This window comes from Serinus canaria, chromosome 3 (genome assembly GCF_022539315.1).
Source record: "Serinus canaria isolate serCan28SL12 chromosome 3, serCan2020, whole genome shotgun sequence".
NCBI lineage: Eukaryota > Metazoa > Chordata > Aves > Passeriformes > Fringillidae > Serinus > Serinus canaria.
This window is the reverse complement of record NC_066316.1, coordinates 52,416,771-52,430,971: the sequence shown is the minus strand read 5'-3', so window position 1 is coordinate 52,430,971 and position 14,201 is coordinate 52,416,771. Positions and strand designations below refer to the sequence as shown.

The 14,201-nt window shown below is 38.7% G+C and overlaps 1 protein-coding gene across 1 annotated transcript; it reads right to left on the bottom strand.

Moving 5' to 3' along the window:
• Positions 1 to 5,774: 5,774 nt before the first annotated feature.
• LTV1 (LTV1 ribosome biogenesis factor) lies at positions 5,775 to 14,151 on the bottom strand. The gene is made up of 11 exons (XM_009095308.4): positions 14,001 to 14,151; positions 13,201 to 13,332; positions 12,527 to 12,715; positions 11,421 to 11,508; positions 10,401 to 10,521; positions 9,485 to 9,734; positions 8,678 to 8,805; positions 8,087 to 8,226; positions 7,829 to 7,881; positions 6,884 to 7,084; positions 5,775 to 6,275 (listed from the first exon to the last, which is right to left on the bottom strand). Exons 1-11 carry the CDS (start codon positions 14,001 to 14,003, stop codon positions 6,162 to 6,164), a joined length of 1,419 nt encoding a protein of 472 aa, XP_009093556.2. The 5' UTR covers positions 14,004 to 14,151; the 3' UTR covers positions 5,775 to 6,161.
• Between the last annotated feature and the right edge of the window lie 50 nt (positions 14,152 to 14,201).

Sequence of the window (14,201 nt, the reverse complement as noted above, 5' to 3'; positions counted from 1 at the left end):
CAAGGGACAGAAATATCTTAGAGAAGGATTCTTTTTTTTTTTCTGAGGGAAAAAGAAAACATTAGAAACAAATGAAATTTGCATTTTTAAAAAGGCATAGGGAAGCTGGTTCAGCCCTTCACTGTCTATTGACAGCACTAGAAGAAGGATAAAAAACCAATGCACTCCCCAACAAAATACCATGGTCATGGCAGACCTAAGAGCACCTAGGAAGAATCAGAAAAGACCTTATTAGAAAAGACACCTTCCCTTCTCCCTTTGTCACATTCCTTTGACTTTAAACCTTTGTGCACTTCTTTCTTTCCACAACTGATTTTAAAGGACATTTTAAAACAGCAGTCGACCAAATCAGTAGTGAATTGGCATCTCTGGATAAAAAAATATCCAGGTATGTCCATGTGTATTCACCTCCTCCCTAGCAAAATTACTTGTTCCAGTAAGAGCTTAAGCATCTTTTTCCTCCATCTCTGGTAAATAAGTTCAGCTCAAACACATTTTTAAATCCTTCAGTAAAATAGCAGTGAATCTCTGCAACTTCATCTGTGAAAGGGCAGCTCTCAGGTTCAACCTTGGGCATTCATGGATCATTGAATCACACTCTTTCAGATTTAGGTGAAGAGAAATCTATTAGAGATTCACATTGTCTTTAAAAACTATATTTGAACATTTACTTGAAGAGCAGAGACACTCATGTGCCCAGGGCAGGCACGATATCTGCTGATTTGGCTCTTCATATTGCCAAACACTGGCAGCACAGGGAGAAGGGGGGAAGAATTTGGCACCCAGTCAAGCACATATGTGACACTCATCCACAACATCCAGGCTTTGTCCTTGGAGGAAACAATAGTGTTACTGGATGAAAGACTTCACATGGAGATAACAAACACACACTTCAGTTTGAACTATACGCTTTGCAGGGACTGCTTCTTCACAGTAGTGATTTCTCTTGCCTATAGTCTCTGTCTCAAAATGTTGAAGGGCTTGCACTTCCTGTTCAAGGCTTCCTTGGAACACTGGATCAGCTGGGATGCAAAGAAAAACTGTTGCTTATGGGTTGGAGCGATGCTTTGTTAATGATGCTTTCTTCCACAGGTTTTAAAATTACTTATATCCAGGAGCAGGGAGCTGCAGCAGTATTTGTTTTGGGTTCAGTTTAACTCCTGAAGGACTTCATCAAAACTTTCAAAAGCTGTCCAAGTACAGCTGCAGTTCAACACAAGTAAGAAATAGAAGCCATTTCCAGTTTGTTCTGCTCAGGAACAGACTGGAGAGCAGTCCAAATGATGACATGCAGACAAGAACAGATTGGGTCTGTGAACAGGAGCTGTCCCATTGGACTCTCCCACACACACACCTGGTTTTCTTTCTTTCTTAATTAAGAGGGAGAACAGTCTGATCCTATTCAAGAGGCCAATATTTTCATTATTAGTTCTCTGAGTTTAGATGTATTCCAGAGTGGGGTCTCTCCTGACAAACAGCAGTACTGCCCATCCCACCAACACCACTGAAAGAGCCACAGCCCCACACTGAAAGGGAGCAGCTGCTTACCAGCACCTGTAACCTGACAGCACAGAAGGAAAACTAGGGATAGCACCTGCAGCTGGAAGCACTGGAAATTTTAGGTAGATACAATATCCAGTGCCAAATTTGTATAAGGGCCATGCCTCACAACAAATGAGGTTGAAAGGTTCAGAAATGTCTCATATTTTAGCATCACTCTCACTCTTCTGCAACAGGATGGGCAATGCCCTTTGAAAGGAACACCATGGAAGCAAGGAGACTAAAGCCTCTTTCCTGCACTGTGAATTGCATGAGTCTATCCACAGCTGGTAAGTTAAAGACCCTGTTTCTATCTTATTTTGCTTACTCCCCCTTTCTAGTTCTCAGTTATTCTCTTGATTTTCTTAATAATTTCTCTATGCTGTCCACTCTCTTTCCATAGGAATTAAGCAGATGCTTAAGCAAGGCACTTTGGTTACAGCTCAGCTGGACTAAAACACAACTCATTCTACAAAAACACACACTTCCCAATCCTCATTTCCCTTTGAACCTTCTACTCCTATGACTCAGGTCCTTCTGTTTCTAGACATTTTTGACAGCAAACTTGGGAGGAATATTCCTCTGTAGTATTGGAAGTGCAGCAGACACCTGTGTCTTGCTCACTGAGGAGCAAACCAGTCCTGCATCACCAGGGCACAGAGAGCCACTGTAGGAGGTGGATCTCACACCAGTCATGGTGCCACAAAACTTCTCACCTCTCTTACAACACACAGCTCTCTCTTTTCAAACTTTTTTGCTAGATAAAACCATTATGCTCTTCACGAATCTTGAGATACCAAGCATGGGACTACTAATGCAAAGTAATTGCACCTTTGTCTTGGTTCTTGCAGTCACTCTGATTTCAGTGTATTTTTTGTTTTGTTTGGGTTTTTTCCTTGCCAAACCAGGTTTTAGCCCTATTGTAGGGCTGATCTGATCTGATCACGGAGACACAGGATCAGTAACACAAACTGAAAAGCAGAGAGGTACGTGGAGAGCCCCACCCCTTGCAGAAAACCCCTGCATTTGGGTTGTGCCAGGCAAACTGTGCAGTCACGCATTCAGTTTATAATCCAGGGATCAGGGAGGTCAAGGGGAATCTTTTCATTCACTTCAGCAGGCTTTGGAACAGAGCCTGCTGCCCACATTATGCTGTCAAAGGGACCACTTATCAGATGGTTTATTAGCCTACTTTTTCCAAGAAGACTGAAATAACAAATTCAGCCTAAAACCCTAGAACAAAAAAGGAAGCTACAAGTTAGTAATTTATGCCTCAGCAAGAGAAAATACATTGTTTTAAATTCAGTGTATAGTAAACATGGTTTTGGACAAGGAGGTAAATTAAGACAGTGCAAGACTGAAGATGAATCACAGTGTGTCTGTGCCCGATAAATCCTCTAATCACGTTCACTACTGAAAGCAGTTACTAGATAATTTGTTGTTTAAACTTGTTCAACCCACTTCTCTACCAGCAGTCACCTCCTTCTTCCTCAGTGCTCATTACCCACTTCAGCTAAATGCATTGAAATTCTCATTTAAAAGAAGGAGTTCTTACCACAAACTATGCAAAGTGTTTTCCATGGGTTGTAGAAGGAGCCAGACCTTGACTTCAGGCAGCTGTGCAAAATGCAAAGCATGCAAGAGCCTCAGTTACACAGCACAGGATGTCATGACTGCAGCAGTCGGTGCTTGGACAGGGCTCTTGCTGGAACAGTACTTCATTGTCAGAAAGGGACATCTCCATAGGATTACAGCATATCCTCAGCTGGAAAGGACCCAAGAACTATCAAATCCAACCCTCCCATTGCATACCAGTGTTCCCTTTTGCAGAACTCCCTCCTCATTTATCCTGTTCCAACAAAGCACAAAACCTCCTTTCCTATGACAGGCAGCATTCTGTTTTCCACATGACTGCTCAGGTATGTGCTCTCACAATGACATCACAGTTGGCTGAGGAGATGGTGGAACAATACTTATGTTCATCACTGCCTAAACTCAGGGCAGGTGACCTGCACCCACCCACATTTACGGTTTGGATCTCAGCTAGTGGATACCCAGCAATGGCTAAGGTACAAAGAGTCATGCAAAGTGTGGCATGATCTTCATTATTAAGGTGGAATGCTTCCATGATATGTTAAACAGCATTCCAAGATGATCTTACTTTGTAGGTGTTAAGTTTGTTGAGATTTGCATTTAAAACACCTTTTTTTTTTTTGGAAAAAGTAGATGTTAAAGTTACATGGAAAGTAGTTTCAGGCCCTTCTAACTCCAAAGAAAATCACACTCATTTCAGAGCAGGGACATGACTTCTATTAAACATAAACAGCCTTTAGAAAAACTTCAGGAAAAAGTCCTCTTCATTTGACTTGCAACCTACAGAGGTATTTTATTAAATTAACTTCTGTAAGGACTTCTCAAGTAAGCATTCTTTACTTCCTCTTGCTAAAACAAAAGAAATCCTTGTCTTGCTAAGCAGATTAATGACTTCTTTTGTTTTTTACCTTTTCCTTGAGATTTTACCACACTCCAAAGCACTATTAAGGTTACTGCAGTGTTTCACTGATTACAAATGAAGAGGAACAAAGCAATTCTGAAATCTTTTTGACCCCTTTCCTTTTGCCTCTGTTTAAATGTCTTTCCTCTTTTGTTTCCAAGCAACAGCTGTGTCTGTCCTTAGTCCAGACTACACTCACCATTTCAAGCGCCTTCCTCTGCCTCCCCCACTTTATTCTGTTCTCATCCCCTCTAGATGTTTGTTTTCCCTTTTGTATTTATTTTAAAGGACTTTAGCTATAAGCACAGTACCACTGAATCAGTGATGAGAAACCCAGCAAAGAATGTGTGCACTGGCTTTAGTAAGACTGTTCTTTTTGGTAAACCACAAAATCATATTCCACCCCAAAGCACTGAACAGCATCTGTTACTGACTTGTTCCATTGAACTTATTTCCTGGTATCTGACTCACCTCAACAGACTTGCTTCTCACATTTCCTTTTCTGTTTTGTTGTCACCAGTCCTGAGTACTGGGTGGTCAGTGTTCCAGTTACCACAGAGTCAGTGACTACACAATTAGCAATTAAGACACAGGCAGATCCCCCTTAAGCTTGTCAAACACATGAAAACTAGTACAGGCATCAGCTAAAGGAAAATGCTGAAACTTTTTCTAATCATACAGATTATTTCTATTGATTCTGTTAACAGACAATTGTAGAAAATAAAGGCTTAATCTAGATGTGTATACTGTATATGATAGTCTAGGTTTCTGAGCAGTGATCAAGACTTGCAGATTCAGATGCCTCTTTATTCCCTTCTCCAAAATCATGATACTTTACCAATCAAAATATATTATAAAAGCATTCTTCCAATAAAAAACAAATATTTTGAATTTTCTGTATATTAAAAGACTTTATCAGTCCCTGTTAGCTTGTCTCCATCTAGTATCCACAAAACTATGGAAGGAATATTGAAGATGCTTTGAATTCACCAGTAGTCAGGACACAGCACTGATGTATTGGTTACCATGTCCCTTCCAGTAAAAAGGTTAACTTTTCACATAAAAGCAGAAGATTGTCTGCAACATACAGGCACAAACCTAAGGGGTTTTTAATGAATACAGGATTCAGGGCTGACTACAAATCCTATTCATTTCACCCACATTATGAACCAGTCACTATCAAAATAATTAATGTTCACAGTATAAACATTTAAGTTCACACCAAACCTACAGATTTTGGCCCTCAGCTCATCTTTAGGAAGTTTTTATAACTATAGTAGTGGGTATTAAGTTTGTATTCCAATTAAACAAAGATAAACACAAGACCTGAGGAAGGGTATTCTAGAAACACCAAGACAGTGACTATCTGCAACACATACATTTTATCCAAGTACCAGCTATTTATTTGCCATCCTACTCAGATTGAGTACTTCCAGCAAAGCCAATTCCAATGGCAACATTAATGGTCACTGACTACTGTAACTGCAACACTCCTTGTGACAGATTTTGTTTGCCAGGAAATGTAAAACTCAGGTTAGGTAACAGTAATGTCTAGCTGCAGAACAGCTTTTCAGACACCTTTGTTTAAAAAAGGCTCCCATCATAGTACCAAACCAATAAATAATCCACCCAAAAAAAAACCAAGGAGGAATGGGTGTAAATTCCTTGACTTACAAAACTGTACCATAGCAAGGAACTATGATCAACCATCAGTATAAGAGAGAAAAGACACAAATGAAAATACTGTTTTGTAAACTGAAATAATTTAATAGAAGAATCTAATCAGATCAAATCTGTAGGATTCTGATGATTTGTTGAATACATTCAACAAATATATATAACTTTGTTCAGTGATAACTTGTAAGAAAAATATTTGTAATTTTAATACATTTCTACTGTAATGAAACTTTGCAGCCATTGCCATGTTACTCATGACAGAAAAGATATCACCAACACATTATTATATATAGAATTTCACTTTAGAAAAAATGACAAGTTACTGAGTCTTGTTACAGTGAGATTTGAACAACGCCCTTTGAGCAGGACTGGCAAAGGTGTGAGTTAGCAGTTCCCTTCTCAACAACAATGAAAAATTAGGGATATTTCCACAGTAAGTTTCTCAGTTTCATCAGGACAGCTTCAGACCTTGCACATTTTGTTTCAGATTGAGCAACTCTTTCTCTTGTCTTGTTTTCTCCTGTTTGAAGGCCAGCTTGTTGGCTTTCTTCTCCATTCTGCGTTCCTGTACACAGGAATAATGAGAAATTTACAAAATAGTAATTAACATGCAAAATCAAACTATTCCAATTAACTCTTCTAGATCATGAAAATAAGAGCAATCTGGCAATTATTTATGGCACTAATTATTGGTAGTCAAGTTAATATGTGTACGACCAGGATAAACACCTTTAGTTAGCAGAAGCTTTGAATATGCTGTCAATTTCTGTTCCTAAATAAGACAGCTACGATTCACTGCAACCAATTAGGATTTTCCGCATTTCTTTCAGATATGATGTTTCAGATCACACAAAATGAAAAGTAACTATTTCCTTTGCTACTCTAGACTGTAAGGAAATCTGATGTTCCTTCAGCAGTTGTACCTGCAGTAGTGGCCACAGTAACAGACCCAAAGTTTTGACACTGGAAATCAGTAAGACAAAAGTGTGATGTTAACTTTCTTTCCAGTAGATTTTTTTTTTTTATTTTTAAGAAGCAATAATTAGTCCTTTGAGACCAGCAAGATTTTCCCATTACCTTTACACACAACAAGAGAGTTTTAAAGAAAGCTTGTAAGACAGAATTCAGATAACATGAAATGCTCTGCAAGGTTTTATTTGCAGTCAGGTGTACCTTTCGCTCCTCTTTGATTGCCTGTTTTCTGGCTTTGCGATCCTCTTTGCTCTCAGCTTTGGAACGAGGCTGTGTTGATGCTTTTGGCAGGTCACTGCTATTTATCATTTGCATGCGTTCCACCTGCTTAGCAGTCAGACCTTTCTGAGGCAGGATGTGTAGGGGAATTCCAGTCTTTTGAGAAATTTTTATTGGTTTGGGCTAAAATAGAGAGTGATAGGAATTAGTGGCCCCTAGCTTTCTCTCCAAGAAGTGCACATGGCACTGCCTTATCAATGTAAAAACTTCAAATCCAGATTAAACAGTAATAAATGTTAAGTCTCCTCATACTATTTAATTCCCCCACAAAAACACACATTAATCCCAAAGTAAAAAATCAAAACATCTGTGACAAAATCTGGCCTTCCAGAACAAGAAAAACATTTTCCCCTTCTATTTAAATATTACTGAAAAAATAAAGAACTCAAGTAGTCAATATTCCTTTATAAGCTTGCAAGAAAAAGGTTCATTTCAAATTTGGGGATATCAAATTATATTGATATTATATTAGATATTATATTAGAGCTGTGCTCTAATGATGGGGAACCTATGGAAGACCAAAGAACTAGAAGAAATTGTTCCAGACCATAGGAAAATAAATCTGAGCAAGTATGTGGTGGTGAGACACAGATTACACAAATCTCACAGGTGTCTCACAGATAACAACAAAGGAAATTCCTTGCTCTGTTTCTGCCTAGCTATTATAAAAAATTTAACTAACTCAGTTTTCCTTCTAATAAGAAAAATTATATCCAAACTCTTCTTTAGTGAAGAAATAATACCAGAGCCCTCCCCAACACTCATTTCTGCTCTCTGTCTTTTAAAACAGATATCCATTGAGAAAACAAACACATTTATCTGAAGTTTTCCCAGTTTTATTCATCAGAGTAAGTTTAATAATTTTACCTTTGATGGCTCCTTAATAAGTGTTGGGTGGTTATATAAGTTTGAATAGGTACCTAAGTCACAAAGAAAAAAGAAAGTAGTCAAGAAAGGCTTGCAAATAGCAATTATGAATTGTACTGCTACTTAGATTTTGGGAATTTCTCCTGTTGTGCTCAGAGAATAAACCATTTTACCTGAAGCACTGGCAGGGAAGTTCTGAAATCACTATCATTTCCCTTGAAATCCTAAGAACAAATAATCAAACTCCAAAATACTTACTCAAAATGGATTCACAATCCCACTTTTCTTTTGGCTCCTCAATAACTACAGTTACTATTTCTTCCTTTTCCTCTTCACTTTCTTCATTTACAAGAGAGTCCAAATCTTCATCAGGTTCAAGAGTGTCCAATTTCACACAACTTTTTCAAAGTTCAGAGAACAAAAAAAATGTTTTATCTCTTATTGAAAATGTATAATTATGTAAACCCAGACTCCCTTAAGTCAAGCCCAAGACCCAATAAAGCTACTTCCAATGAAATTTGTAGCAAAAATGAAGTTTCCTTAAGTAAGTCTCCTCAAAATAAACTAAAAACATTAGGACAAAGACACAAAAGAAGTATTTCTGCTTTTCAAGAGGATGAATGCCTCTAATAGATACTGCTTACATTAAGTTCGACACAATTATACAGCATAACCTACTCAAACCAACTTAACTTTATCATACAAATGGAAAATACTCTTATGCAGCTGCTTTTACTGTGGGATGCAATCTTTTGAGTACGTGATCTTGAAACAACACACCCAAAACTTCCACATAAACAGAGGATTACAGAGCTACTTATGTGAAGCAGTACTTCTGGGAACACATACTTCTTTGCTTTCTCTTTGTAGTAATCATCCAGGACTTCCTGCAACCGAGCATTGTCTGTGTTGATGTAGCCTTCTAACTCCACGTTATCTAGGGCTCCAATCTCATCTTCATCAAATTGTTCATAAAACTAAAATAAAGAAGTGGGTATCTGTAATTAGACCACATTTGTCATGCAACTTCTTGACAGCTTAAAGAAGAGCCACGCACTTCTTTTTATTTGCCTCTTTTCCCTCTCCCCTCGCATTTGCTGAACAACTGCCAAACACATCTGTAGTAGGATTTCCTCCTTACTGTCAGTGTTCTTTCCACACAGGACTCACAAAGTTATCTTATAATAATATAAAAACCAGCTTCTAAAAAACATTTTTTATTCTGATGCATTATTTCAATCTATGCCTTAAGAAGCCTGTCACTGCTCAGAACAAAAGTTACACCCTATTTCCATGCTCCATTCATGAATGTATACTTTACCAGGGACCTGTAAATTGCTTGCTGTGTTGAACTGAGCCTCTTGGACAAAAGTGTATCACTAATTATGAATGATCATACAGTCATTGGAGTAATTTTGTTTATCTCCATCTCTGCTAGGCCTTGCAATAGCAATTAATACTACAGTCTAGGTTACACAAGCCTCTAAATGTACCCAGTATTAAATGCAGAACACTTGCAGAGAGCAGTAGCTTGATGCCCTGACTGCTAAAAGAAGTAAAATCTGCACAGGTATACAGGACACTGCATGATGAAATGAATCAATAGACAAAGAAGCACCTAACACCCTTCACAGTTACACTCTTGCGCAGCCTCACCTTCTCAAATCTGTCATCCAACAGGGTTAACTGCTCATTCCGTCTTATCACTGAAGATGTCATAGAATATTCCGTGAAACGACTCCTGGTTTCTTCTTGCATAAAAAGGAAATCTTTTGTCTGTCCATTAACCTCACCATCTGACAAAGGACCTTCTGAATCATAGTCTTTATCAGTACTGCAGCTATCCTTCTCATCACTATCATCTTCCATATCTTCCCATTCATCTTCATCCTCAGCATCTGGTCCCCTGAACAGAAGCACAAAATAGTTTTAGAATAATACATGGACCTTTACATAGCTCTGACCTATGCTGGGTTACCTGAAACCATTTGGCAATAATGGATTTAAATCTCGAGTGAGACACTTGTCTGAGAGCTGAAAGCATTGCTAGCTGGATCATGCATCTGTGCACTAAGACTAAAGTTGTTTTTATATTCAGCTGTACATGTCAAAGCAGAAAAATAACAGCTGCATTCTTGACTATTAAAACTCTTACTGTTCATGAAATTATGAGAATGATGCCAAAACCTAAGCAGATAAAATGCAGTGGGGTATTTGTAAGCAAACACGAAGCATTTGTAAAGGGTTCAGAAACACCCATTGGCCTACTATTACTGATATATTTTACATGTTATAGATGACAATGTTTTAAACAGTTCAAGAACACTATTATTCCAAACACTGCACATGATCCATAAGCTCAAAGTAACAAATGAAACCCACTTTTTGGATAACATAATAAACTTCATTTTGCAAGCTGCCATCCAAGTAACACAAGGTAAGACTTTTTTCAACACACCAAAGTATTCAATTTGAAATCTGAAACCATTGTGGCTTCCTACACCACCACATGCAATAGCAAATAGAATTTCTCCTATTTACATAACAAATGTTTCAACAAAGCTCTATCTACCGCTTCTGTGGTTTATTTGCTTGCAGAACAAAATCATCTTCCAGGATATTTTCTGGATTGTCAAAGTCAAAATCATCATCAAGGGCTGCAACAATATCTGGGTCAAAATCTAGCCGTGGTCCTAGAAAGTTGAAAAAACGAAATGTAAATATTTAAATTTCTCTGACATTACAAAGTTACTTTCCTGGATAAAAACCAACCCAGCTGGACTGTTAATTTGCAGTAAGGAAAGCTTAAACCAAAGAATCATAAAATTCCTCAAGAATATTTGTAGATCTGATAAAAGCCAGGGCATGCCACCAATCTCTTGCCAATTTTTATCACTCAGAATAAAACATTTCCCAGAGGTCTTTCATAAATGCATTTTAATATAGACTATTGTAAAAGAAAAAATATCCAGGTTAAAATACCACATGATTAGCTAAAAGCATTAGCTCCAATCCTAAAATTCCTTACATTACAAAAGGTTAAAAGTGTTTCTCTGTTGCAATTAACAGAATTGTCTTGAGCATTCTCCTGTCAGGACAGAGAGAACTGCTACAATTCCTTACTGTTATGAAAGATGGAGATAGCTGTGGAGTCAATGTCCAGTGCAAACGTGGATACATAACAAAAACCTACTCACAGCCTGTAACACTGAAATAACACTAATGAAGGGATGCAAACACTACTCAGCATTTGAAGAGAAACTGAGTGAGAATGCAGTTCCAGACTTGGATACAAAGGGACAGAATAATAAATTAATAGTATTACCTACAGTTTTCCCCTGTTATTAGTTTGCATTTGCTATGCCATAGTAAGAGATCATGGATTCACCCTCTCCAAGCAAAGCTAAAGAACTCTCATTGGCCAATCACAGAAGTAAGTCTCAAATTGAAACATGGGTCTCTCACAGATCATTCCTTATGTCTGCTACTGAGCCTGTTCTAAGCCAAAAAAAAAAAATGCCATCACAATAGAAGCCCTAATTACCATCTACTTCCTAGATTGCAACTCACATCACAGGAAGGTGACAAATACCTGAAACAGGAGCAGCTTTATTTAACAAGCCCACATCCTCTTCAAACTCTGTGGCAAATACTGAGGAAGGCAACTTAATAGATGGAGCCTTAGAAAAAGAAACAGAAAAACAGGATCACAATGTATTTCTTCTCAGCTTCTTATTTGAGCTCAGATTAACAAAATCATGCAGACATTCCTGTGACAAAAAGAAACTCTGTTAGTGCTATTTAAATGTTTTCAACAAGTGCTACATTATCTGCAGCAAATTTTCAGAGTTATACAGTGATAGCAACATAAAGTGCTGGCAGCATCAATTCTATTATTTTCAATATTCTCCATGTACAGAAACAGTATTTTTTGCATCTCTAAAGCTTTTTAGAGAATGATTGTACAGCAGGCACATGGAAATTTTTAAATGTTTTTGGTTTGTTTTGAGAACACAAGCACACATTTGAATTCACCCCTTTACTGAAAGGCTTGTTAAAAGCTTCACAACATGCACATCTATCCTAACTTTAAACCTTATGTAGTATCACCAAGCTGTACCTGCAAGGTTCCTCTGACTAAGATTATTGGTTTTGACTAAAATGACGATATTGGGTTAGATCAAACACCCTCAGCTATAAGTGACTGGCAATGGCATGCTTCACTGCTTCAAAACATTTACTGTTTTTCCACTCCAGTGTGAACCACCACTGTGAACTTCTACAAGTTATGCCAGCAATTGAAAAGTTTGTTTTTATTCTGTCTGGCTTCTATTACATTCCCCTTTAACAACATGGTGTGCTGATAATACAACCTGATTCATAACTCCCACAGCATTTAGAAGTTCTAAAAAACCTTAAAAACACCCACCCCAGAAAAACACATGACTTGTTCAAATAAACACTTCTGCAAGCCATCTCTATAGAAAAAAGTTTGTTGTGGGTACCTGAAGTGTTTTAACACTGTGCTAATCAGTAAACACCAGCTTGCCAGCTTCTGGGTTTATTTGTAGGAAAGTCAAGTTGGTTGTGGGTCAAAAGGATCCTTACACATAAATATAAATATATATACAATTAATGTGTCTAGGGAATGTAAATATTCCCAAGAACAGCACTACCATCAGCAAAAATACCACTTACTGCAATTCTCTGAATTTCATCCTCTATGTGCCCCTCACTTGTGATGACAATTCTGCTTTGCTGCCCACGCACAGATGGGACAAGCTCAGAGGGACCAGAGGCTTCTTTGAGGTGCTGCAAATAGTCATAGTCATCATCAAAGAAGACACCATACTTGCGCTGCTCTTCCCTTCTTTGCTCCTCATGCCCCTAGGAAGAGGGGGGAGAAGAAAATAATCAAATAAATCAATATATTTAGTTACTCAAGTCCATTTAAAACTAACTACCAAAAAGAAAAGCAACACATCTACTGAGAGTGTCTGTCTGTTGAAGTCCTCTCTCCACTTCTCACCCTAATCCACAGCCAATGAGAACGTTGTAGTCAGCTGGTTCCATGTCTGGGTGCTGTCTGAGCAGGACCTTTCCAACAATGCCTGTTTTATCAGAATGAATCAGGCAAGTTTTGTTGTTGTTTTCTTTATACATTTACACCTCTAATGCCAGTTAAGTCATCCTTCAACCATCAGGCAGTGACTCACAACTGCGAAATTCCCTACAACATCCCTTTTTTAATAAGCTGAACTAAAACCTACCTTCTCTCAGGCTGTTTTTGAACTGTATAATTGCATACCAACTTTTTTTCTCCATGGTGTTTCTTATCTGAATGAACCTCAGTATTAAAAGCGAGTACTTACTTTCTGTGTGGGCAGCAGAACTCTCTGGGGTGCAGTATCATCAGCAGCAAGAGGATCCCTCTGACTTCGGTGCACTAAGTGAAATGTTACTGCTTTCTTCTTCTCTATGAAGGGCTTTTTCTTCTTGTGAGGCTGCAAAAGGAAATTTGGTTAACTGTTAACAAAAAATTAAATATTAAATGCACCTTAAGAGAACTGCTGATATATTCGTTTTAAGGCAATGCCTTATAAACAAATGCTTGGAGACAAAGCATAAAGAGACCGGTGGGAGCTTAACTCACCTCCCCACACGCACAACAGACATTTCATTTGCTCTAACAGCAAACGCAGCTTATTCAGCTGCAAAATGGCAATACATGCAACAGTACATATCTGATAACAGCACACAGTTTAGCATACAGCCCTCAAAAGGAATTCTGCAACGCACTTCATCCAAGAAACACGGGAAACTGATAAGGAAATTCATCAAGACATACCTTGCTTCGTGAGAGTTTAGACGGCTGCTCCTAAAGCAGCAATTCAGCATCAGTCATGAGGGCCATCGGCAGCACCACTACCCAGGCACAGCTCTAACATCGGCACACACGGGCGCTCTGGATCAACAAACCCACCAAGTATTCTCAAGCGCCTGAAAGCTCTTCCTACGACTTACCACATCTGACCTGGAAAAACACTTCCAGCAAGGCTGCCGGCTTTACTTAACAAACCGCGTTACAGCCGATATAAGGTACCTGCGGGCGACGCTATTGCTCTGACCTTGTTCCCCAGGCAATTGCGAGTAGAGAGCACGGCACACTCACCATGGCGCTGTCCCCCGGCCGCTCCCGCTGTCCCGAATTTCACTCGCTCCCACGCGGGACAGGCGTCAGAGGACCCGACCTGTGTCCTCCATCTTGGGATACACCAGTGACCAACGGGGGGAAAGAGATAAGCCGCCAGTCCGGCCACGTTTGTAAGTTTTTGTTTCCCGGTTAAATAAAAACCAACAAAACAAACAAGGC